Below are 25,585 nucleotides of genomic sequence, written 5' to 3'. Positions count from 1 at the left end.
GTGTTTGATTCCTGCCCTGATCCTTGCCTGTCCCTGTTCCCGCTTCTGCCTCGTCCTTTCCATTATTGTGTTTCCTACTTCAATAAACTGCAAATGGATCCTCACTCTGTTGAATCATCATTACAAAGAGGTTCAGACGATATTCTTCATTATTCTCTAGTCACTGAAGATGAAGTGTAAAGTAAATGCTTTAACTGTGATCATGTGGTCATGTAGGATTCAGGTCTGAGTGACCCCAGTGACCTTCGGCTGTCATGGGAAGCTAGAAGAGTAAATAAATGTTTTAACAGCAGAATATCCTACTTAGACAGTTTTCTTTACATATCTTACACAGTTATGATGAATTTAGTTGTTTGAGCAAATTAATTAAGTACAAAACACAGTTACTGTATTCCTGACACGAGTCAGACTCTCAGTCGCTTCCCAGATCCCAAATACAGACATTACCAGGAACATGAATAGAACAAAATATGATTTTCAATTTATTATAGAATACAAGAAGATGGGTTGAAAATACACACCTTTTAATATATTGTACATTCATTAATAAATTGACATTTATCAATTTTACAACAAATTACATTTTTTTATATTTTAATAACATTTTAATGAATCCTGTGTGTGATCATTTCAATTAAACGGTCATTTTAATTGTAATAATAAAAGTGATTAATGTGACACTACAATAAGAACTGAATTACTGATTTCCATCAACACAAATAGAGAAACTTGAGAAACACACACACACACCCACCCACCCACACACTGATCTCACTGTCTATCTGAGGATTCATTACACACATTTATTCTTCATGTTATTTCACTGACAGAAGTTCAGCTGTAGTATTAATGTAATGAAGAGAAAATAAGAGACTCTATAACATCTCACTGTTACTGATTCATCATGAGCTCAAAGCATTATGGGTAGAGTCTCTCTACAGTCTATTCTGATTCATCAACACAGTTTCACTGTTGATTTAATACCAACCCAAAACCCAGGATAGAGCGGTTGAGTGAATGTGGTCTGGACTGTGTGGATGAGGCTCATTGTGTCTCCAGAGATGCTGTAGAAGGACAGAGTTCCTGCACTGTGATCCACATACACTCCTATTCTACTGCTGATGGACTTTACTGGGAGTTCAGTCTCTATCTTATTGTGTCTGAATGAGTAACTGGAGGAAGAGCAGAACAAACTCCAGGACTGATCATTATGTCCAAACCCACACTCTACCCCTCCCTTCCTGCTGATGCTCTTATATGACACTGATATACGCACATTATTCCCACTCCACTCAATCTCCCAGTAACAGCATCCACACACACTCTCTCTACACAACACCTGAGGATACACATCAAATCTGTCTGGATGATCAGGATACGGCTGGACTGTGAAAATGCCAGTGCCAGTAATCACTCTGTTCCTCTCAGACAGACGGAGGTGTTTATTCACTGTGTTCAGATCCAGATTGAGCTGATGGGAATCTGATGGAGATAAAACACACCAGAATCAGGAATTATTAATCTGATCTTTTAATGTATCTGAACTCTTCGTGTTCAATATGTCATCAGTGTCTCAGTACAGTTTACCAGATATCCTGTGAAAATCATCATTTACATCAGTGTTTTTGATATAGATTATTATTCTGTGTTTATTATAATTTAAAGGCCTGTTATTATATTTACACCATTCAAATGTTTGAGGTCAGTGTGATTCTCTTTTAAAAAGAGAGTGAAACTGACAATTGTATTGTTGGTGATTTTTAGACTTTTTTGATCTTGAACTCTTTAAATTTCTATCTGTTTCAAAGGTTAAAGAGACTTGATACAAAATCCTGTTTAGGATAAATCCATAGTGGGATTTTTCCAGATGAGTTTTCAGTTTCTTACTGTGATTTTCCCTCTAAATCTTGAATGTTTTTAATAGTCTTTCAGTGAAAAATAATCATATTTATTCATTAGTTTCAGAAGATATTCTGTTTTTGAAGAATATATTGAATCTTCAGTTTAGTCCAACAGTTCAACATTTCAAATCTTTTTATTTCATATTTCTATTTCAATCTTTCTGTTCATCAAATATTCCAGATAAAAACACCTCCACATTTTTGTTTTACATTTTAAAATATATTTAGTTTTTTTTAAATCAGACATATTTCACAATATTCCTGTTTTTTACTGTATTTTGGGATCAAATAGCAGAAGAGACTTTATTGACTCTAAACTTTAAATCATTGATGTTAATTATATTTTTGAAAACATTATTGTGAAAACGTCCCATAGACTTAACATTGAGATGAACTTTGACGAGTCATAACTCCTAACAAGGATTTCGTAGAAACGTGGATTTCCACGTTTGAAGAGGCTGTCAGGCTCTGTAAGATCAAACCTCACAGTGGGGTGTAAGTTGTACCCCTGGGGCGCAAGAGCTGCCCAAAGTTACCTCACTATAGTGGCAGATGGCCCATTGCACACTGAATTGAAAGACTTTCCTGCCATCGAGAGGCCGTATATCAAATCTAATAATGTCACTGATTAAACCCACTCTCTGTCACTCAATACAATAATCACAAAGCTGAGTGTTTTTGAAAGTTTTGTATTTTGTCTTGGTGTAATAATTAACATTACATTTGTGAGTATGAATCTCACTCGGCTTGTGAATGAGTATGACTTTCTCACAGCCACTTCAAAACTGTTCACAAGCTTCTATTGGTCATTTGTTGAAATAAATACAAAAATACAGTGTGTCAATCGGTGTCTGTCTGCTGAATGTTGACCCTCCAATTCTCCTCTGTGATCATATGGGAAAGTGAATATTTACAAAGACAACATTAAATCTACAGTTACATTTACAGTCTTCTAACAAAGAAATGGATCGACTTCCGTCAGCTTGTTGAACACATTTAATTATTTGGCCGTTTTCTACCACATGATGGCTGAAGCAGCAGCACGTGACACTGTTCTCACGGTAACCAGATCAACATTGTGAACGGAAATCTACAAAACTGAAGTGAAAACACCAAATTCAGTGGGATAAAGTACGATACCATGAAGAATGTGAATATTTAACCAAGTCAAAAACAAAAAAAGGTAAGCAGGTGTCCATATTCATTACAATATCCCCACATGGAAAAAAACCTATATAAACATATATGTTTCAATATAGGTTTTGATATAGGTTTTACATATATGTGACATATATAAAATTGGCCGTTTTCCTATATTATATGTACATATATGTACATATATGCACACATGTACACATATATGCACACATATATGTACACATATATATATATACACACATATATGTACATATATGTACACATAATATAGGAAAACGGCCAATTTTATATATGTCACATATATGTAAAACCTATATCAAAACCTATATTGAAACATATATGTTTATATAGGTTTTTTCCATGTGGGACCAATTTCACGTGTTCGTGTAGCGGTGTGTTTTCTGCGTTGTGTCGTAATCAAAGACAGACTGCGAAAAATCTTGCCATCAGGTCCTCACTTTATTCTGTATAACACAAATGGCAATATATGAGGACTTGTGCAGCATACAAACAGCATGCGGCAGCAACGCACAACGCTGAGAAAGAGAGATATTAAAAGTAACTTAAGTAAAGAAAAATAATCAACGAAACATCTGAATGTACATCACAGAGGGGTTTTGGATTACAATCATACAAATATATCATGTGAATTCAGCTGTTACATGAAACATGGCCTTAATTGAATCACCGCAAAAACTTTGTGCGACCTACCGCTGTGATGTCTCATGCAGACTGGGAAGCAGCAAAGTGCGTCAACACCCCAAGTCAGCATGGCGGCAGGAAACCCCAAATATGGTCATGGCAAGTGGAATCACAAAATAATTGTCTAAATACATAACTGCTACATTCGCACATACATAAGTTCTTGCATAATTTTTTTCGTTAATTCTTAGTTTTTGCCTTGATAATAGAAAATATGAGCTAGGCATCATGTATGACAGTCAAAAATGAGATATGAGCTACAAAATGACCAGATCCTGCCATTAGCTATATAGAAGACATATCTTGTATGTATAGGGCATATATATGGATATGAAGAAGCAATACAGGAGACCTATATTTCCTGTATATGCACATATATGCACCTCAATTTTGCCTATATGTGGCATATATACGCATATATGCAGCATATATGCAGTATATATACGCATATATGCAGCATATATGCGCATATATGCAGCATATATATTATCATATATGTGCATATATGCAGCATATACGTGCATATACACTGCATATAGGTTTCATATATGCGCATATATCCACATATAGGTTCTTTCCATGTGGGTCAGCAGATGCAAAATGCTGTAAAAGAGCAAGGTGACAACTTTTAAAGTAAAAAAAAAACAATATAAGTCATGTAAACGATAAAAGCTCCTTGTGGTTAAATATAGATTAATCATTATTAAAGCTTCTTTAGTCAGTGAGCTGTTACTTTTGTTCTTTCATTATCTTCAGTGACAGATGGCATTAGTGGTTGCTGTCATTTTAAGAGCTGATGTGGATCTCACACTCGTCCCACTTTCTCACAGCTCTTTACTTTCATTTTAGTACTTATTTAACTCATTCAAGGCTGCTTTTATGAGGACCCTCGACAAAACGTATATTTTGGCATTATTGTGTGTTATTGTTTGTTCAAGCGTGACAGAGAACTTGATTCAGGCGCGCCGCCCATGTCCACGATAATGTACACCTAGGTCATAAAAACCGTAATGATACTTATATGAATATTTTCTTCTCAGCCATGTCATCAATTGCTCTTGAGTGAAATCTCCTCCCATCCGTTGTCTGATTGGCATTTCGCAAGGATTCCTGGGTAGTTAAAGTGTGCGGAGCCTGCATCTATGCGGGCTTCGCGGAAGACCGCTTCAAGGGTACAAAGGGGGCGAATTCTGGCAAATTCTGCGCAGAACCGATCACCGGTGATCACTGCAAGATGCATGCTGGTTAGAAATGTGTCCCAGGGTGGGCCGCCTTGCTCTGATGTCATGCCGACGTGTGTCAAAAAAGTCTTCGCGAGGGCGAGGCGGCCTCATCGGATTCTGAAGTCGAGCCCAGTTGCTCTCCACCGACTGCGCTGACCAAAAGCACGATGGGAAACGACTTAATGACGACACAGCTTAATGCTTCATTAGTTTAAACAACTGTGATGTATTGATCTTATTTAAAATGTTTGATTTTAAAACTCTAATACCATGTTTTTATGTGTACAAATAATGTGCAAATATTCCCAAACTCAGTGACACTGCGATCTATGGGTTATGTGATTGTTGTCATTTATACAAATATATATAAAAACATGTCTATAATTAAAGTTAAAATGAGTGATACACACACAACACATCTTTTGAATGGAAATAAATAACAAGTACTTTGAGTGTCTTGTTCATTATGTTTATTTTTCATATAAAAGCAACAGAACTTAAATTAGCATTTAAATCAGCAACACAGCGCACGAGTGTGAATCCCACGATATCCGCCTTTGATCTCATAGGTTCTGATCCACTATTACAGGGGTCTCCAATCCTGCTCCTGGAGGGCCACTGTACTGCAGAGTTTAGCTCCAACTTTCCTCAACACACCTGCTTGGAATTTTCTTGCCTATAGTAAGACCTTGATTAGCTGGTTCAGGTGTGTTTAATTAGGGTTGGAGCTAAACTCTGCAGGACAGTGGCCCTCCAGGAGCAGGATTGGAGACCCCTGCACTATTAGAACAGAGAACTGTCCGTCTTGCCTGCACTTTTTTCACTCCTACTCTCGGCTGAACTTCAGGCGAGGCTAGGCGCATCTCAAACAAGCCTAATGGCTCTGGACGTAACCATGTTAGCAGGCGAATGAGCTATCTAAAATATTAATAAAAATAACAAGTTATATCATTAGAAATTTATAAAGGTTTCCTGTCAATCTACGGTGTTTTTTTAAGATATAGATGCTCCAACACCAGTAATTAATTTGTGTGGGGTGTGCAAATAACAACACGAAAAATCAAACGGGAATTCATACCTTTATAATGAAACAGAGATCGCGAGATGAATCCAGTCCGTGGCACAAAATGTCTGTACTTTTTGTCCACGAAAGTGTTAAATACATTGATATATTATCCATTGTTTGCATCACATATCTTCGGAATGATTTGCTCTCCATCATCGTTCTTCAAGAAATTGATGCAATCTGAGCAGCGTTTATGATGTAAAACTGTATACGTACCTATATCTGTATATTTCTCAAATGTTTCTCTCAAAATGAGCACGTGTGCAAAGTATATTTTTTAAAATAGTGCAGCAGTTTTAGTTATAATATCCAAGCAGTGCTGTCGGAGTTTTATAGCTGCTATTGTCATTGTAGTAAATCTCAAGATGATCCAACAACGTCTTCCGCATGCGAGCACATGTACACAGACGCACATCAGTCTCGACTATTAATGCAGCAAACAATATTTTATAATTGTATAAAATAATCAAGAAAAAAGCACAAATACAGCTGAGATGCCAAATTCAGTGGCTGAAAAGCTGCTGAGGTAACGTGACGGCTCACAGACAGCAGCGCCAATCTACCTGTCACTCAAGTGACCACGCCCTTAATTATGCAGAACTTTAAGGCTTAATATAATTTAAATGGATGAGTTATAAAAAAAAATTCACCCCCCTCAGTGTTGTCATGAAGGGCAAAATTAGCAGTATAGACCAAAACCACAATTTGCACCAGGCTGTAAACATGTTTTTTTCTGCTGTAAAATTAGGTATTTTAACATGGGACTCAATGAGATTCTGCTCTCTTTTGGGCCTGTCCCTAGCGGCCAGTCAATGAACTGCAGTTTAACCAGACTTTGTATTAACAGAGCTGATCGATAAAGAAGACCCTCCTTTGTTCCACAAACTTTTAAGACCAGATCGCTAAGTAACACCTGGACCATAAGGAGTAAATCCACAACCTTACCAGGAAACTGATACTGAGACATCAAAAATATCTTAATTTGTGTTCTGAGGATGAACAAAGGTCTTGCAGGTGTGGAACGACATGAGTGACTTACATTGTAGGAAGTCGTTCCTGGTTCTGGGAACAATGTTGGTGAAAGTGACTGTGGAAATCAACAGACATGAAGAGTGTGATTATCATGACAAGAGAAAATGATCCCTGCATCCGTTCCTAAGACATTTCTAATATGATCTTCTACATGATATGAGATGATGGAGGATCATTTCTGAGAGCAGATGAATCTCCAGGACTTTACCTCTGTCAGAGATCTTCTTCAGCTCCTCTTTGCAGAAATCCTCCAGTTTGTCTCTCAGCTGAAGGACAGATTCTCTCACAACATCAAAAGAGGGAAGAGAAATGAAGAGATCGTCATTTACGTCTGTAGATTCAGGAGGAGCTGAGAGAGACTGGAAACTCTACAGAAAACAGAAATCAAGCTCATCACCTCCACACTTCAGACAATAACCTGCACTACTGTCAGATTTGAGCAGCTCTTGTTGATCTTTAGTAACTCTCCTCAATCCAGCACTTTCACAGCATCAGCTTCATTCTTCTCATGTTCATTATATCATGTTAGAGCTGTAAGTTCTAGTGTTTGACACTTACACTATATGTGAACTTTCTAGGAAAACACTTGATGATCAAACATCTGCCAATAACATAAATGTAACAGATCAAGAGCATCAATGGAGTCACATGACAGGGTTGAGTAGATTGATCATTATTTATAACTTTTTAGCAGTTAGTGGCACTGAAATTCACAAGGACTCTCAGGACACGATCCCAAGGTTAGGTTTTGTGGTTTAAATACGCTGAATCATTGCTAATATACAGCCTCACTTCCTGTTTGAGGAATTCACTGACAAATTCATTAATGTGTTACTAAAAATTATTATAAAAGATTTCAGCAGGTTTGAAGATTATCTGATTTTGGTAAACATTACTCAGAATTTGTAGTAAAAAAAAAAAAAAAAAAAAAAAAAAAAGTAAAGAGATGATGGGAAATCTAGCTGGGTGAAACTAGTACCATCAGGTTAATGAATTTCACCTTGTTGTAAAAATAAATAAATAAAAATTAATAAAAGTTTAAAAGTGAAGTTGAGCTGTTGCAGTCAGGAAGCTCAATATATTAATATTAATATAAAAATGTTTCCTAAGAGATTTCCAGAGCTGAACTGCATTTGTAAGTGCGTCTCTTTCAAAAGAAGAAGATCAGATGAGAGTCTGACTGATGATTATATAATAACCGAACACACAGATCAACACTTCAGTCAACGGCTCATTCTGCTCTCATGAAATGTTTCTCTGTGAGTCTCTTGCTCAAGTCCACTATGATCCTGTTCTTCTAGATCTCTGTTACCTGCAGGAAATGGATGTATTTACGTCTGTAGATTCAGGAGGAGCTGAGAGAGACTGGAAACTCTACAGAAAACAGAAATCAAAGCTCATCACCTCCACACGTCTGCCAATAACCTACTGTCAGATTTGAGCAGCTCTTGTTGATTAATAAAACTGATTCCATCAAGTTCATGGATTTCACATTGTTATAAAAACATTTCAGAAAAATGTTTCCCAAGAGATTTCCAGAGCTGAAATGCATTTGTAAGAGCATCTCTCTCAAAAGAAGAAGATCAGATGAGAGTCTGACTGATGATTATATAATAACCGAACACACAGATCAACACTTCAGTCAACGGCTCATTCTGCTCTCATGAAATGTTTCTCTGTGAGTCTCTTGCTCAAGTCCACTATGATCCTGTTCTTCTAGATCTCTGTTACCTGCAGGAAATGGATGTGATCCTGTGTGTGTGAAAGCTGCTCCAGCTCAGCGTCTCTCCTCCTCAGATCATTGATCTCCTGCTCCAGTCGCTCCAGTCGTCCTTCAGCTCGACTCACTGCAGTCTTTTCCTGATCTCTGATCCGCTGTGTGGCCTCAGAGCGGCTTCTCTCAATGGAGCGGATGAGCTCAGTGAAGATCCTCTCACTGTCCTCCACTGCTGTCTGTGCAGAGCGCTGTTAGGACACACATCACAATCACACAGTGGCTTCAGTGAGTCTGACTGAGACTTCTCAAACTTCTCTTCTTCTCCAGACTCACCTTATGAGACTCCACAGCCTCTCTCAGCTGCTGAAGATCTTTCTCTCTCTGCTGGATCCTCTGCTGGAACCACCTCTGCGTCTCCTTCAGCTGGTGCTAAAGGACAAACCAATGACAGGAGAAACGTCACATAAATCATCAAGTAAACAGATATGAATCCAGTATCAGTGAAGTGCTGAGATTGAGTGGTTAAAGATCTTGCAAAATAAGATTATAGGTTTTATTATATTACAGTATTATTATTATAATTATAATATTACAGCATTATTCCATCAATGTCTAGTTTTATAGGGATAGTTCAACCAGAAACGTAAATTCTTTCATTGTTTACTCATCCTCATGTCTTTCCAAACTTGTATGATTTTCTCTTGAAGAACACAAAAGAAGATATTCTGAATAATGTCTCTGTTTCTAGAGCCCAAATCAAATATGGAGAAATGTCAAAAACGTCAAACCTGGCTCATGCATGTCACATGACTTAACATGCCACCTTATTTGATATTTCTTATCAATTCAGATTTTTTAAGCTGCATCCAAAATCACTCTCTTGAGTAGGTATATATTTTAAATAAGTAATTACTTCACAAACAAACGCTAAAAAAGTATGTTCTATATAGTATGAGTGTGTGTAGTATGAATGTAAACCAGATGTATTACATTTGACATGTTGTCATTATCATGTGACCTACCAGAATCAGTTGCGTCGCTTCATATCATTCACAAAAAGTGTCCATTGTATGAATCAGCTTCAGAATCTCACTGGAAGAAGGTCATCCAGATACTTTTTTTGTGAATATTGTGAAGTTTGACTTATTTTTTCATCACATACTGTTTTTTCTCCTACTATATAGGAGGGAAGTATGCGAATTTTGGATGCAGACTTAGATAACGCCCACTTTTATAACGACTGCTTTCTGAACGGTGCAGTTCAAAGCAGGTCAGATGTTATAAATTAAGTTTCAAACGTAGGTTTGGGAGAGTCTAATCATTCAGTCCTGTCAATCATCATTACGAGAGTATATAAACAGCAGTCACTGCACTGTCCCAGTGACAATTCTTCCAGTGCATTCCTCCAATCACAACATACTGAGACTGACTGACCAATCAGAGCGGACTGCGATTTTCTGAAGGGGTTTTAAATAAATTGAAACACAAACAGTGTTCAGACAGAGGGTGAAAACAGAGATTAAATGATCTAAATGTATTCTAGTAGACCCCATAAACAAAATCATGAGCCTGTAAATGAGCATAATGAAGTTCATAACTGTTTCTCTGTCCTCTGTGCTGCAGCTGATACAGTGTCGTGGTTTCTATGTTCATCCATACACAGCACACATATACACTTCTGATCAGTGCGGCAGAAAAGCTCAAGGATCTTGTCATGTTTCGGGCAGATCATCTCCTGCAGTCGTCCAGTGGCTTCAGTCAGATTGTGTCTCTTTCCTTTAAACAAACTCTCATGTTGTTCAAGGTGATTCTGACAGTAAGAGTTCAGACACACCAGACAGGACTTGACGGCTTTGTGTTTTCTTCCAGTACAGACGTCACACTGCACATCTCCAGCTCCAGCGTAACAGTCAGCAGGAATTTTAGTCTTCTTCAGTTTCTCCACCATTTCAGCCAGAATGGTGTTTTTAGCTAAAGCAGGTCTTGGACTGAAGGTCTGTCTGCACTGAGGGCAGCTGTAGACTCTCGTCTCATCCTCCTGATCCCAGCAGCCTGTAATACAGATCTTACAGTAACTGTGTCCACAGGGAATGGTCACTGGATCCTTCAGGAGATCCAGACACACTGGACACATGAACTCCTCCTGAGAAAATCTGGCTTCTACCATTTTACTGCATGAACACAGAGAAACAAACACGTAACAGCTCAACTACACTTCAGTTTCAGTTTCTCTGAGCTCATGTGATCCCTGTTTCCTGGTTCTGTGTTTGAGTGACGTGTGCAAAACAGGCGTGTCTATAAAGCAGTGTGACGAGGTGTGATGGTAATAACAGTCAATGGTGTTTATTGTCTTTTGTGATCCAGCATTCACAAAATTGTGCACAAAATATTTACAAGGCAAAAAAAAAGAAGTGGAAAAACATTATAACTGAAACTATTTTCATAGTATTTAGTTTTCTTAAAAAGAATTTATTTTTAACTTTATATTTATTTAAACTTTAATGAAAAGTGTTAAAGTGTTAAGTGTTAAGGCTGGTAATCGATGTGTTTGTTAAAGTCATCAATTTGCATTATTTCAACTTATTTTTAAAGAATACTAAGGCTATATTTTTATTATACTTACATATAAGTACTTATTTTATAATATTGATTACTTTATACTTTTTATATTTTTATTGTTTAATTCTTAATTTAAAAAAACACTTCTGAAATACATTTAAATTGACGCCTGACATGGTGTTTCTTATTTGTCGTCTCTGATTTTTGACCAGAAACACCACGAGTGTTTTAGGGATTTCAACACAGCACAAGGGTTAACCAACAAATTGGAGTAGAAACATAATTGTTATTAAAATGTTGATATATAAACTACCTTATGTGTAATTTAAATGTCTGTATAACTTATTATAATGTTGATTTTTTTTTTTAAAGTGATTCATTAATTGATTATCGAATAAACTTTTCAGACAGTTTGCTTAAAATCTGCTTAAAAACACTTTATTTTGCAAGTACATGTCAACTTAATCTACTAACCCTACCACTAATAGTTAACTAATACTCTAATGACTGTTATTTGACATGTAGGAGCAACATTACTTATAGTCAACAGGATGTCTAAAAGAGACCATCAAAATAAAGTGTAAACAAAAAGTGTAATAACACAATTACACAACTATTTAAAAATAAGTTATCACTAGAATATAAGTGAATTTTGCTTATAAAAATAGACATACTGCTCAGTCAGATTCCACATGAAGTTGCAGATGACCGATTGAAAAGTGTCGTCCTCCAGCTGCGGTACAGCAAGTGTTGCAGCTAAACGGGCTGCAAAGGCCAGTTCTCTGTGATGGTCTGATTGAACTCTAGTATTACAAGCCATTGTAATCTATCATCAATCACTGAGTAGAAGTTTGCTCTGTAATCACTACTGCAGACAAATGTGGGCTCAAGACTCCTGCTAGCGATGTGTCGTTCTTGAACGATTCGTTCATTTTGAACGAATCTTTAATGTGACTCGGGAAGAACGAGTCGTCTCGGGGGGTGATTCGTTCAGTCGCACATGCGCAATATTCTATAGGTTCTGTACTGCTAGTAGTAGTTCACCTGTTTCAGTCAATGCAGCCTGAGCCAGAAAGAGAATTGATTAGTTCTTTTCGTGAGTCTTTCGGGTTTTTGAGTCGTTCCTTAATCACGTGACAGACCCATACGCTAAACCAATGCAGTTGATTAGTTCATCTCATGAGACTTTCGGGTTGTTCGACAGCAAACTCAAAATTGGAGTAAAAATGAACAAACTAGGCTATAAATACTTTGTATTGTAGGCTTGGATTATTATATTATTATATAGCCTAGTGTTTAATTACAGATAGACAGTCAAAAACACAAATTAATCAATATTTTATTTATAAGTTTCATTTATTTATAAAATAATAACACACCACAGATCCTCAAGAAACAGTAACAAAAACATAGTGACAGAAAAATGTCAGAAATAGCGTATGGGTCTGTCACGTAATTAAGGAACGACTCAAAAACCCGAAAGACTCATGAAATGAACTAATCAATTCTCTTTCCGGCTCAGAATGCATTGGTTTAGCATATGGGGCTGCCTGTCACGTGATTAAGGAACGACTTAAACCCGAAGACTTGTCAGACAAGCTTAATCAGCCTATCATAAACTGAAGACCCAGGTAAAGAATGAATTAATCTTTTCTGTATCTTATAACATTGTAGTTTTGTATTGTTTGTAGTGTGATCAACGTTTGCATAAGTAGTAGATGTGTTGGGGAAGTAACACGTAACATTTTAATTACATTTTGCTAAAATTAACAAAATGAACGAAATGACTCGAAAAAAAGAAATGTTCATTTTGATGAACGAGACTCAAAAGTCAAAAAGTCTGTAAAATGATCCGAACTTCCCATCACTAACTCCTGCAGCTTCATTTATAGTGTGCTGGCTGTGACATCACCACAGAGAGTCATGAATAATTAATCAGCACTGTTGAACATTCTAATGGAATGTTGGTGGAATGATCATGTGATCTGAACTACTAAAGCTACTAGAAACTGCTGAAAAAGTATGATTTGATCATTATTGCAGTGATTATTATTATGTTATATTTTCTTCTGACTCTAACTGATAGAGTGTGTAGCTTTTCATTTCTTAAATAACCATGAAGGAAGACACATCATGGCCATATTCCAGGACGACCATGTGAAGATTCATCAGGTTGTGAAGGAGCATGAAGAATCATTTAACACATGAATTGGCAGACCTTAAAGTTCATGGAAAGTCTTTGGGATGTTCTGGAGGAGACTTTACAGAGTGTTGGACTCTTGTGTTGTCAATATAAGATCTTGGTCAAAAGAATGACGCATGTCTTGATGGAAATAAATGTTGTGATGTTATTTTCATCAAGAGTTGTCATATGCTGTGTGTCATCTTGTAATTAAACTGTTATTGCAAATAACAGTTAAACAGTTAAATAACGCTTAATGGGTATACATGACAGGTATATTAGTAACTGACAGTCAACTTCTAACCATAAAAACATATCTGATATTATCTTTGTTAGTTATCTTCATGTTAAAATTATAATTCATTGTCTGGTATTCTGTTATTGTGATATAGAGTGAACTCACTCAAAGATCATCCTGTATTTGTAGTTCTTCTCCATGTGGAGCCTTGATTCAGACACACAGATCAACTAGAGAGAGTTGATACAATTTTAAATCATTTGACATTGTTGTGATAATACACAGCAGTGTATGTATTCCAGGGGCGTAGTTTGTGGGGAGGATGGGGGTGAGGTAACCCCCTCAATATTCAAATTACAGATCTGTAAACACTTCAGCTGCTCAACAGTCTGTGTTCACCGTTGTCTGATTCTCCTCTTCATGATGTGCTGTACATATTCATGTATATGAAATTGTGATGACTTTACTGGTTCTGGATAAAAACTGGTTCTCAGTTCCCAACTCTAGTAAGGAGATAGTGTTTTTGAAAAGAACTGGAACTGTGCAAGGAGAACGATGTTATATTTATAAACCATGTCAGAGGCTATCCTTATACTTAACATATTTCAGAAATTAAATACACAATTTCTGTATGTTTTATTTTGCCATTGCTTTCAGCCAAAAGGCCTGGCGCCCATCTTGGGAACCGCAGGAGAACATAGGAATGATTGTGTCATATCTGCTAATAAATACTGTTGTCACATTGATGGTGCAAAGAAACAAAAAATGTTGTGCCATGTGGACAACAATAAAGCTCTATTGTACTAAATTAAGTACATGTATATTGTAAATGAAAAGCATTTGTTTATAAATCTTGGTTTCATTATATTATATTTAAATTTAGTCAAGGAAAAGAAACAATAATTTTTTTTTTTTGGATAATGTTTATGTGATGTGTTGAGGCTGTGATAAAGCTGGAAGATGTGTAGCACAATGATTGAGTTTTGCACTCAAAAAATATAAGCCTTAAAAGAGCATATAATTTGTAGTTAAATATAGCGTTGAAATGTTACAGTCTCATAGTTTTCCAGCAGGTTGTGGTGAAGTTGAGGCTGGGATAAAGATGTGATGTAAGATGGTGTTTGATAACCACGAGAGCCGCAAGTAAAACTATTAATTCCTGTTTTGCAGAATAAACACACTTTAAATGTGCGACCCCTCTTTATGAATTCTTCACTGCACACTGGGAAGTGTTACAGATGATTACATCACCTCATTCATTCACACTCTTTCAGGCATAGTTTTTGAGACCCTTTGAGACTATTTGCTATTCATCATTCAAAATGTCTAAAAGTCAGACAGTTTAGGTTCAGTGAGTGTTTTTATTGTAACTGGTCAGGATCTAATTGTTGCTGTAATGATGATCAGTTGATTAGTCTAACCTCAATAAAGTCCATGTTTGATTTTCTTGAGCTGTGAATTAAAGGTAAAAACAGCTTTACACTTGCTGTTTTTGGACAATAAACATTGTTTTCGTGGAATCTGCTGTCTAAGTAACCTTTTAAAGCCTTGTAGTACTCAAGGTATAGCCAGCTTTGGTGTTGTGAATAACCTTACAGTTAACACTAACCATATTATTGTATCTGTACACTAAGTTTTTGTAAAAAGGACACATAAATAATGGCTTCTCTCACATGACAGAGATTACATGTCATCTGGATGATGTTCTCAGAAGTTGGCAAGGTTTTGTGGCCTCGCCTGTTGGACCTCTTTCTGTCTTTGACACCAATGGTGGCTGCTGAGCAAAATCTTGACCATCAATTCCCTCTGAATCCTGTAGAAGGTCCTCAAGCCTCTGCATATTACAATCTTCAAAGAGAGAAAGAGACAAATACAAACATACCAGAAATCCAACAGTGCAATTCCACTACCACTGACTTCTTTTGTGGCGTTTCCATCACTTTTAATAGCAGAGAAGGCAGAGGGTGAAAGGATAGTTGGAAATGGGCACTCAAACCCATGACCCCTGAGATTCTGTGTAGGTGCTGGTTATCAGTAGTGTTGCCCACTTAACTGTGAAACTGAACAACCACGGCGTGATTTTGCTGAGAAACACTAAGTGCTGTTGTATAAAGTTTTCCTGCTTCTGTCATGTGGACAGAGCTTGTGGTAACTTTAATATTTGAGGCATGTTACGGGACTGTGGAAAAAGCATTTTGGAAGGAACATCGTTAGCTGGATACTAAAGATAGCAAAAGTGCAGGTAAATTGATGTTTCCTTTTTACTTAACTCCTTGTTTTCATATCAAGCACACCTTATTATGAGAAGTTTTTTAAAGTAGTTTTTCTTCTTAGCAGGATGTTGGTGGCTAGTACATGGTGAGGTTGTGATGGAGGAACTAGCACATGGTTTGGAAGTTAAAATAACATGAACCACATCAGAACAATTCTTTCAAAATGTTTGCCTGATTTACAAAAATAAACACTGAAACCTTTGGCAAACTTGCAACAACCTAACTATCAAACCTAAATCTATTTGGCATTACAATGTAGGCTAATTTAAATTATGAATGTGCAAGTATAGAGAATATTGAGTACAAACAGCACTATCAAACCAGCACCTCCTCCAGATCACACATCATCACTCTCCACTAAAAGTATTTGACATTCATTTTATAAGATGGATACTAACCAGCAGATGAACCTGTTTTTCCTCTGTTTGCTTGTGGACACACGCTGCCCCCTTCTTCCACCAGGCCACTTTAGATCGTCCTGTGACTTCAGGCTTCTGAGTTTGTGACTTGTTTCTTTATGGACATAGCATGAGATGAAACGTACATGGGTGAAAATAGGCATTAACTAACTGGAGTTAATTAATTACGTTTCGTTCAGACGGATCCGGCTTTTTCAGAAGGTGAAACCACTATTTTTTGAAACTTGGTCCCAGAGTGGATAAATCTGAAAACGACGCCCTTTGTGTTTTCATGTGTCGACCCTAGTCAGACGCTGCTAACAGCATAAAACAGCAACAACAACAATAGTGGACTACATGCTTGTGTTCGTGCTGCAGTACTGAGCCTATTAGTTTTACTAAAATAAAGGTTTATGCACATGCTCCAAATCTTATTCTCCATTTTTAGCGTATCTCTGTGGCAGAATTACAGCGCCACATACTGGTCTGACACGTACACTGGCATCGTTTTGAGTCGGTTTCAGTGGTTTCGTACGCAGATATTTCTTGAGACGAGAAAAAAAAAGATTGGATAGGGAAAACTCTGGCTTCATGTGGATGTAGCCTAAATCTTGTGTACGCAAATCAGGTGAACTGGGCAAACTGAGCCTCGCTGGTGACATCATTACCGTTGAAGATGATGCGTGGTATTTGGACACATCTGCTCTCCACTGAAGTTAATGAGAAGGATTGGCGTATCACATGCACACAAAGTTGGACTTTGGTGTATGCATTACATGCAATTGGAAAGTGTAAAGTTGTGTTTTTTATACGCAGATTGATGAGAACGGGTTGAATCGACTACATGTGATTCAGGGTTATTATGTATAATTTATAGTTATTACTACAGTTACTACATATAACGTAACAATGCCACTAAAATAAAGTGTTACCAAATGTTTTGACCAATTTTAAAGTTTTATTACCTTGTTCATAAAATCCACCCTTCTGCTGGGATCAGGATAATCCTGATTATTTAGGGATTCCAATTTTACTAAGAAGTTTTGAACAACACAAACTGAAGATTTGATCCAGATCAAAACCAAGATTGGATTTCATGATCTAATCCGATTTCAGATTTATTTATTTAATTTTTTTTTAACAACCCCTTTTTCAAGATTTTATCCGATCAGATTACTTTTGAACAACTGGGCCCTGAATAAATGTCTATCTGGATCACAGTGATCCAAGCATATTTTGTGAAAAATCAGCACAAATGTAAGATGGATTATCTGATCCTGGATAGCAAAACATGGGATTTCCAAATCTTGATCATTTGGATCCAGATTAAACTTTTTGACCATCTGGACACAGGTCTGTAAATTCAGTCCTGTTCAGAAGGAGGTTTATTTAAAGTAAACTGGATTAGATTAGAATAATTTTGCTCATACTTTCTATGATCAGATGATTTGGGTTTATATATTTCACATTTATTAATAAATTGACATTTATTAATTTTACAACAAAAACCTTTTTATTGAATTTTTATTGAATGATACATGCAAATCATTTATCATTTCAGTTTAAAGGTAATTTTAACAGTAATATTAAAATGATTTATGTGACACTACAATAACAACTGAATGACTGTGATTTCCATCAACACAAATAGAGCTTGAGAAAAGAAGAGATGACACACACACACACACACACACACACACACACACACACACACTGATCTCACTGTCTATATGAGGATTCATTACACACATTTATTCTGACATGTTATTTCACTGACAGAAGTTCAGCTGTAGTATTAATGTAATGAAGAGAAAATAAGAGACTCTATAACATCTCACTGTTACTGATTCATCATGAGCTCAAAGCATTATGGGTAGAATCTCTCTACAGTCTATTCTGATTCATCAACACAGTTTCATTGATGATCCAATATAAACATTAAACCCAGGATAGAGCGGTTGAGTGAATGTGGTCTGGACTGTGTGGATGAGGCTCATTGTGTCTCCAGAGACGCTGTAGAAGGACAGAGTTCCTGCACTGTGATCCACATACACTCCTATTCTCCTGTGATCCACATACACTCCTATTCTCCTGCTGATGGACTTTACTGGGAGTTTAGTCTCTATGTCATTTTGCCAGAATGAGTAACTGGAAGAAGAGCAGATCAAACTCCAGGACTGATCGTTATGTCCAAACCAACACTCATTACCCGATCCCTTCCTGCTGATGCTCTTATATGACACTGATATACGCACATTATTATTCCCACTCCACTCAATCTCCCAGTAACAGCGTCCACACACACTCTCTCTACACAACACCTGATACACATAAAATCTCTCTGGATGATCAGGATACGACTGAAGCTTTGGGTAAGTGTTAGTAATCACTCTGTTCCTCTCAGACAGACAGAGGTATTTATTCACTGTGTTCAGATCCAGATTGAGCTGATGGGAATCTGATGGAGATAAAACACATCAGAATCAGGAATTATGAATCTGATCTTTTAATGAAGCTGAACTCTTCACGTTCAATAAATCATCAGTGTCTCAGTACAGTTTATCAGGGGCCGTATTCACAAAACTTCTTAAGACTAAAAGTAGCTCCTAAATTGCAGATTTAGGAGAAACTCTTAAAAATAATGGGCGTGTCAGTCCTAATTTTAGGACTCCTAAATTTTTGCTCTAAGAGTATTTCACAAAGCATTTTAGCGCTAAAACTAGCTCCTAAATCTGTGAAACATTAGGAGTAGTCAAGAGGACTCCTAAGTCACTAAGACCAAATCACAAACAGTCCTAATCCACCCAAAGACACTGTACACCATTGAGGCAACAGCGATAGAGCCTTGGGTGCTGAACCTTTTCTTCATAAATGCAATACATTTTGATTTATAGATTTGAATCCACAATGAGATGCCAAAAATAAATCTTTAATAAATAAATTAATATTGTTCAATTACCTGTGGGAGTGGTTTTCATGAGTTCACATTTACAAATGATTGAATAGAGTAAAAAAAGATATAATAAGTGTATGTGGTGTGTGCTGTCCATTGGGATCGAGGGCTCCAAGCTTGGAATTTAGCCCAAACCCAGAGTTCTCCCCGTATCCCCAGCCAAGAGCGAGGGACAGGGTGGTGGAGGGATGCAGAAAACTGCCAAAGTAACTATAGGTGAGTCGGCTCTCGCCATTCATCCTTTTGAGCTGATTAGAAAGACCGTTTGAATGTGTTCCTCCCCTATTCTGTTTATAAAACATAATTTGTCGCTTGCATTTTGCATTCTCTTGAGATGCAGACATCCAAGAGGCGGACAATTAATTGTATATATTAGTTTAATTAGTGACACTTAGTCTACATTTTAAAACCTTTATTTGAATATGGCTACATTTTTATTAAAAATATTTATTTGAATAGGGCAACATTTGTATTTTATAACCATTATTTTAATATGGAAACATGACACATCATTCTACAATATTTCTATGATTAAATCGCTGACTCCTCCCCATCAGCCAATCACTGTGTGTATAGTCCATAGCAACGAGGTCAACCCCGCCCTTACTCTTAGCTTAAGACTTCAGTCTATTCCTTAGTAAAAGTTTGTCTCAGCAGCTTTGTGAATAGGTTTTAAGAGAAAACTCTTAGCTAAGAACTTTTACTGCTGTTTAGGAGAACTCTTAGTGTTAAGATTAAATGTTTTGTGAATACGGCCCCAGATATCCTGTGAAAATCATCATTTACATGATCAATTATAACACTGTCATGTTTTCTTTCTCCTTCTACAGGAAGAACATGAACACACTCAGTGAGTTTTTCTGCTTGTTTTCTTAGTGACTTACATTGTAGGAAGTCGTTCCTGGTTCTGGGAACAATGTTGGTGAAAGTGACTGTGGAAATCAACAGACATGAAGAGTGTGATTATCATGTCAAGAGAAAATGATCCCTGCATTCGTTACTAAAACATTTCTATAGATCTTCTGAGAGCAGATCTATGGAGCCCCTAAAGGGACATGGTGGTAGAAAAAAAAATGGGAAGGAAGGAAATTTTACGTGGTGGTGGAAAAAAATTTGGGATGGGAGGATTTATTTATTTTTTATTTTTTTTCAAATCTTTTGCGTTCCCTCGCAAAGTTATAATCGTTCCCTTGCTGTGAGCTCGGACAAACACTTCCTCTTTAATGTCCCGCTGGCTGGCAGTAGTGTTTCAGTTAGTAACATACGTTAATAATGCGCATGGCGATCGCCACCTCAATTTACACACAGTGAATTTCACACTCAATTCATTAAATATTTGGCACTCAAACAGCACGCTTACACAGCACACCGTGAAGACACAGAAGGCGTGTTTCTCCGTTCATTTAACCCCCAACTTCCCTCCCTTTCCTGTTGCCAGTCCTACAACAAACAATTCATGACTACATAAATTAATGAATAAGTTAAAAACACTTCCCTCTCCCAAGGCCAAGGAGACCCATCCATAGGGGGGTAAAGCAGAGCACAGGCAACTCGTGCACCCCTTCACAATAAGGAGGCAGCGCTTAAAGGTGCTAAAGAGGATGTTTTGTTTTATACATTTTTGCAATATTATTTGAAACTGTCTTTACTAACTGATAAAAGACTATTTATTAGGTGCACTGAAAGTAATAATATTAATATACATCATCTGTGCACGAGGTAGGGCCTTAAAAACATCAGCCAATCGTTTACATGATCATCGCGTAAACGATTGGCCCTCTGGCTTGTCAATCACTGCCGTGACGTTCCTTGTGAGAGACGAGCACGGCTGCGCGCTCCAGTAACTTTCCACACTCCACAGGCGCCGCATGCAATGTTTTTGTCAGGAGACAGGAGTAACAACTGCAGATTATGAGTTACCTGTGGTGAGTCCGACATAATGAATCCACTAACACAACACAGCGAATGCCGGTGGTAAACACTCGTGTTCCAATACTCGTGCACGAGTTTTGGGAGGCGTTTTGGGAGGCTGTTCTTACGCATGCGCTCATTTCAAAAACTCAGTAACAGTCTTTGGATTCTCAGTCGACGAAAAAATCCTCTCTATCACCTTTAAGTCACAAGTCCATTCATAAAACAATCAGTCCGTTTTCCGCAGCAGTTTCGTCCTTGGGCTGCACTCACAAGAGCCGAGCAAGAATCCTTCTCATGTTGGTACACAGCTTACATACTTACAACAGCTTCTGCATGATAATTGCTTACTGGATTTGATGGCATCACAATTTATTTAATATTTTTACTAATAACAGTGAAGTTATTATTATATTATTTTATTTAATAATTAATAGTCATAAACGTTATGCTTTTTTTTTTAAATTTTTTTAAATCAAATTAAGTGTTGGGTTTTGCACTTTTCAGACGGTCCCTTCAGGCGTGTATCTCCGCCGCCTGGTCATAGAGACCAATTTATTATAAAACACATTTGAGGAAAATTGGGTTGTTGTAGCTTGTTGTCTAGGTTACTATGATTGGAAGTAGCTGCATTTTTGTTTTAACAACGTTTAGCTCACGAGTTATTAATCCGGGAAGCTCGAATCTGTGAATATATTGGCAGCTGAACTGCTTGACATAAGCACTGACTGCATTTCTTCATTTTTGAGTCCAACAAGTTCAAACTCCATGAGCCGCGCATTATTTGTGTGCATTATTAACGTATGTTACTAACTGAAACACTACTGCCAGCCAGCGGGACATTAAAGAGGAAGTGTTTGTCCGAGCTCACAGCAAGGGAACGATTATAACTTTGTGAGGGAATGCAAAACAACTTTGTGAGGGAACGCAAAAAATTTGGAAAAAAAAAAAAAAAAAAAAAAAAATCCTCCCAAAATTTCCTTTCCTTTCCTTTAGGGGCTCCATACAGATCAATCTCCAGTGGTCAGTTGTTCAAAAGTAACCTGATTGGATTTCAGATTGGATCAAATCTAAAAATTTGTTTTTTTTTTTGTTTTTTTTTGCTCTTGACTAGTTTAATTGTTAAATTAATAAATTAGAAGAAGACATTGTTAGGCTACATATTAAGCCTTTCAGAAGGCTACAGTAAAGTAGAAAAGGGATTTTGATGCCATAAAATAATCCCCAAACAGCTGTAAATATCAAACTAAAATATTATATTTAGTTTAAAGAGTTTATCACTGTTTGCAAACTACATTGGCACAATCATAAGAAATGAACCAGTCAAAAGTCAGAAGTGAACACTATACAAAACTTGTTTGAGAAAATGCAAAAGCACTGAAATATTTTTTCCCCCCCATCTCATATTTTTCCCATCGCCATGTCCTTTCAGAGGCGCTGTAGAGCACTAGTAATCCAGATTTGGTCATCTGAAAAAGTGCATCTGAATCAGGGTGATCCAATCCAAACTGGCACAAAAGTTTTACCTGATCCTGGATTGCAAAACATTGGATTTCCAAATTCATATCATTCTGATCCAGATTAAACTTTTTGAACAACACGCTCCAGGACTTTACCTCTGTCAGAGATCTTCTTCTGCTCCTCTTTGCAGAAATCCTCCAGTTTGTCTCTCAGCTGACGGACAGATTCTCTCACAACATCAAAAGAGGAGAGAGAACTGAAAGGATCATCATTTACGTCTGCAGATTCAGGAGGAGCTGAGAGAGACTGGAAACTCTACAGAAAACAGAAATCAAAGCTCATCACCTCCACACTTCAGCCAATAACCTGCACTACTGTCAGATTTGATTGGCTCTTGTTGATCTTTAGTAATGAAACTGGTTCCATCAAGTTCATGGATTTCACATTGTTATATTAAAAAAAAAAAAAAAATTAAATATTGGAGAAATTTTGAGGTGTTGCTGTTTGGAAACTGAAATGAATTTGTAAGTGTGTCTCTTTCAAAAGAAGAAGATCAGATGAGAGTCTGACTGATGATTATATAATAACCGAACACACAGATCAACACTTCAGTCAACGGCTCATTCTGCTCTCATGAAATGTTTCTCTGTGAGTCTCTTGCTCAAGTCCACTATGATCCTGTTCTTCTAGATCTCTGTTACCTGCAGGAAATGGATGTGATCCTGTGTGTGTGAAAGCTGCTCCAGCTCAGCGTCTCTCCTCCTCAGATCATTGATCTCCTGCTCCAGTCGCTCCAGTCGTCCTTCAGCTCGACTCACTGCAGTCTTTTCCTGATCTCTGATCCGCTGTGTGGCCTCAGAGCGGCTTCTCTCAATGGAGCGGATGAGCTCAGTGAAGATCCTCTCACTGTCCTCCACTGCTGTCTGTGCAGAGCGCTGTTAGGACACACATCACAATCACACAGTGGCTTCAGTGAGTCCTGACTGAGACTTCTCAATCTTCTCTTCTTCTCCAGACTCACCTTATGAGACTCCACAGCCTCTCTCAGCTGCTGAAGATCTTTCTCTCTCTGCTGGATCCTCTGCTGGAACAACCTCTGCGTCTCCTTCAGCTGGTGCTAAAGGACAAACCAATGACAGGAGAAACATCACATAAATCATCAAGTAAACAGATATGAATCCAGTATCAGTAAAGTGCTGAGATTGAGGATTAAAGATCTTAAATGATAAGGTTATAGGTTTTTATTATATTACATTATTATTATATTAATATTACAGCATTATTTCATCACTGTCTAGTTTTATAGGTATAGTTCAGCCAGAAATGTAAATTCTTTCATTGTACATCATCCTCATGTCTTTACAAACTTGTATGATTTTCTCTTGCAGAACACAAAAGATTTCTGAGTAATGTCTAGAGCCCAAATCAAATATTGAGAAACGGCAATAACATCAAACCTCACTGGCTCATGCATGTCACATGACTTATCATGCCACCATATTTGATATTTCTTATCACTTCAGAATTTTTAGACTGCGTTCGAAATCACATACTATTGAGTAGGTATATATTTTAAATAAATATATATTTTAATAAGTAATTACTTCACAAATGCTAAAAAAGTATGTTCCATATAGTATGAGTGTGTGTAGTATGAATGTAAACCAGATGTACTACATTTGACATGAGTTGCGTTGTTTCACTGTCATTCACAAAAAATGTCCATCGTATGAATCAACTTCAGAATCTCATTGGAAGTAGGTCATCCGGATACTTTTTGCCTACTTTTTTGAGTCTGTAAATGAGCATAATGAAGTTCATACCTGTTTCTCTGTCCTCTGTGCTGCAGCTGATACAGTGTCGTGGTTTTTATGTTCATCCATACACAGCACACATATACACTCCTGATCAGTGCGGCAGAAAAGCTCAAGGATCTTGTCGTGTTTCGGGCAGATCATCTCCTGCAGTCGTCCAGTGGCTTCAGTCAGATTGTGTCTCTTTCCTTTAAAGAAACTCTCATGTTGTTCAAGGTGATTCTGACAGTAAGAGTTCAGACACACCAGACAGGACTTGACGGCTTTGTGTTTTCTTCCAGTACAGACGTCACACTGCACATCTCCAGCTCCAGCGTAACAGTCAGTAGGAAGTTTAGTCCTCTTCAGTTTCTCCACTATTTCAGCCAGAATGGTGTTTTTAGCTAAAGCAGGTCTTGGACTGAAGGTCTGTCTGCACTGAGGACAGCTGTAGACTCTCATCTCATCCTCCTGATCCCAGCAGCCTGTAATACAGATCTTACAGTAACTGTGTCCACAGGGAATGGCCACTGGATCCTTCAGGAGATCCAGACACACTGAACACATGAACTCCTCCTGAGATATTCTGGCTTCTGCCATTTTACAGCATGAACACAGAGACACAAACACACAACAGCTCAACTACACTTCAGTTTCAGTTTCTCTGAAGTCATGTGATTCATGTTTCCTGGTTCTGTGTTTGAGTGACTGTCTATAAAGCAGTCAATGGTGTTTATTGTCTTTTGTGATCCAGCATTCACAAAATTGTGCACAGAATATTTACAAGGCAAAAAAAAAAAGTGAAAAACATCTTAGCTGAAACTATTTTCATAGTATTTATTTTTCTTAAAAAAAAAAAAAAGAATTTATTTTTAATGAAAACGTCTCGGGTTACTTGTGTAACCCTGGTTCCCTGAATAAGGGAATGAGACGCTACGTTGAAACGACGTGATGGGAACCCTCTGCGCATTGCGTCGTGAAGCACTTCTGTATCCAACCAATGATGAGACGAGACGTC

At 37.4% G+C, this 25,585-nt stretch overlaps 1 protein-coding gene across 4 annotated transcripts; it reads right to left on the bottom strand.

The window, feature by feature from the left end:
• On the bottom strand, nucleotides 1-25,332 carry LOC125245236 (tripartite motif-containing protein 16-like). Of its 4 annotated transcripts, XM_048155773.1 has the most exons (8): nucleotides 24,598-25,324; nucleotides 23,796-23,891; nucleotides 23,476-23,709; nucleotides 9,133-9,228; nucleotides 8,814-9,047; nucleotides 7,291-7,450; nucleotides 7,090-7,137; nucleotides 3-1,482 (listed from the first exon to the last, which is right to left on the bottom strand). In XM_048155773.1, exons 1-8 carry the CDS (start codon nucleotides 25,165-25,167, stop codon nucleotides 956-958), a joined length of 1,965 nt encoding a protein of 654 aa, XP_048011730.1. In that variant the 5' UTR covers nucleotides 25,168-25,324; the 3' UTR covers nucleotides 3-955. The 4 variants fall into 4 exon arrangements, with proteins under 4 accessions (XP_048011732.1, XP_048011733.1, XP_048011730.1 ...); XM_048155775.1 differs by lacking the exons at nucleotides 23,476-23,709; nucleotides 23,796-23,891; nucleotides 24,598-25,324 and adding an exon at nucleotides 10,397-10,991 and having other exon boundaries at nucleotides 1-1,482; XM_048155776.1 differs by lacking the exons at nucleotides 23,476-23,709; nucleotides 23,796-23,891 and having other exon boundaries at nucleotides 2-1,482.
• Nucleotides 25,333-25,585: the final 253 nt, after the last annotated feature.

This window comes from Megalobrama amblycephala, linkage group LG14 (assembly GCF_018812025.1).
Source record: "Megalobrama amblycephala isolate DHTTF-2021 linkage group LG14, ASM1881202v1, whole genome shotgun sequence".
In the NCBI taxonomy this organism is placed as follows: Eukaryota; Metazoa; Chordata; class Actinopteri; order Cypriniformes; family Xenocyprididae; genus Megalobrama; species Megalobrama amblycephala.
Note: the sequence above shows the minus strand (reverse complement) of the source record. Positions and strands in the feature narration are given on the sequence as shown.

Excerpts from the sequence above, each read along its gene's own strand:
- LOC125245236 (XM_048155773.1), bottom strand. The coding sequence starts at position 25,167 with ATGGCAGAAGCCAGAATATCTCAGGAGGAGTTCATGTGTTCAGTGTGT. Across the intron at positions 7,451-8,813 it reads ATCACATCCATTTCCTGCAG|AGTTTCCAGTCTCTCTCAGC; the intron begins GTAACAGAGATC and ends TGTTTTCTGTAG. Across the intron at positions 7,138-7,290 it reads GAAGAAGATCTCTGACAGAG|TCACTTTCACCAACATTGTT; the intron begins GTAAAGTCCTGG and ends TGATTTCCACAG.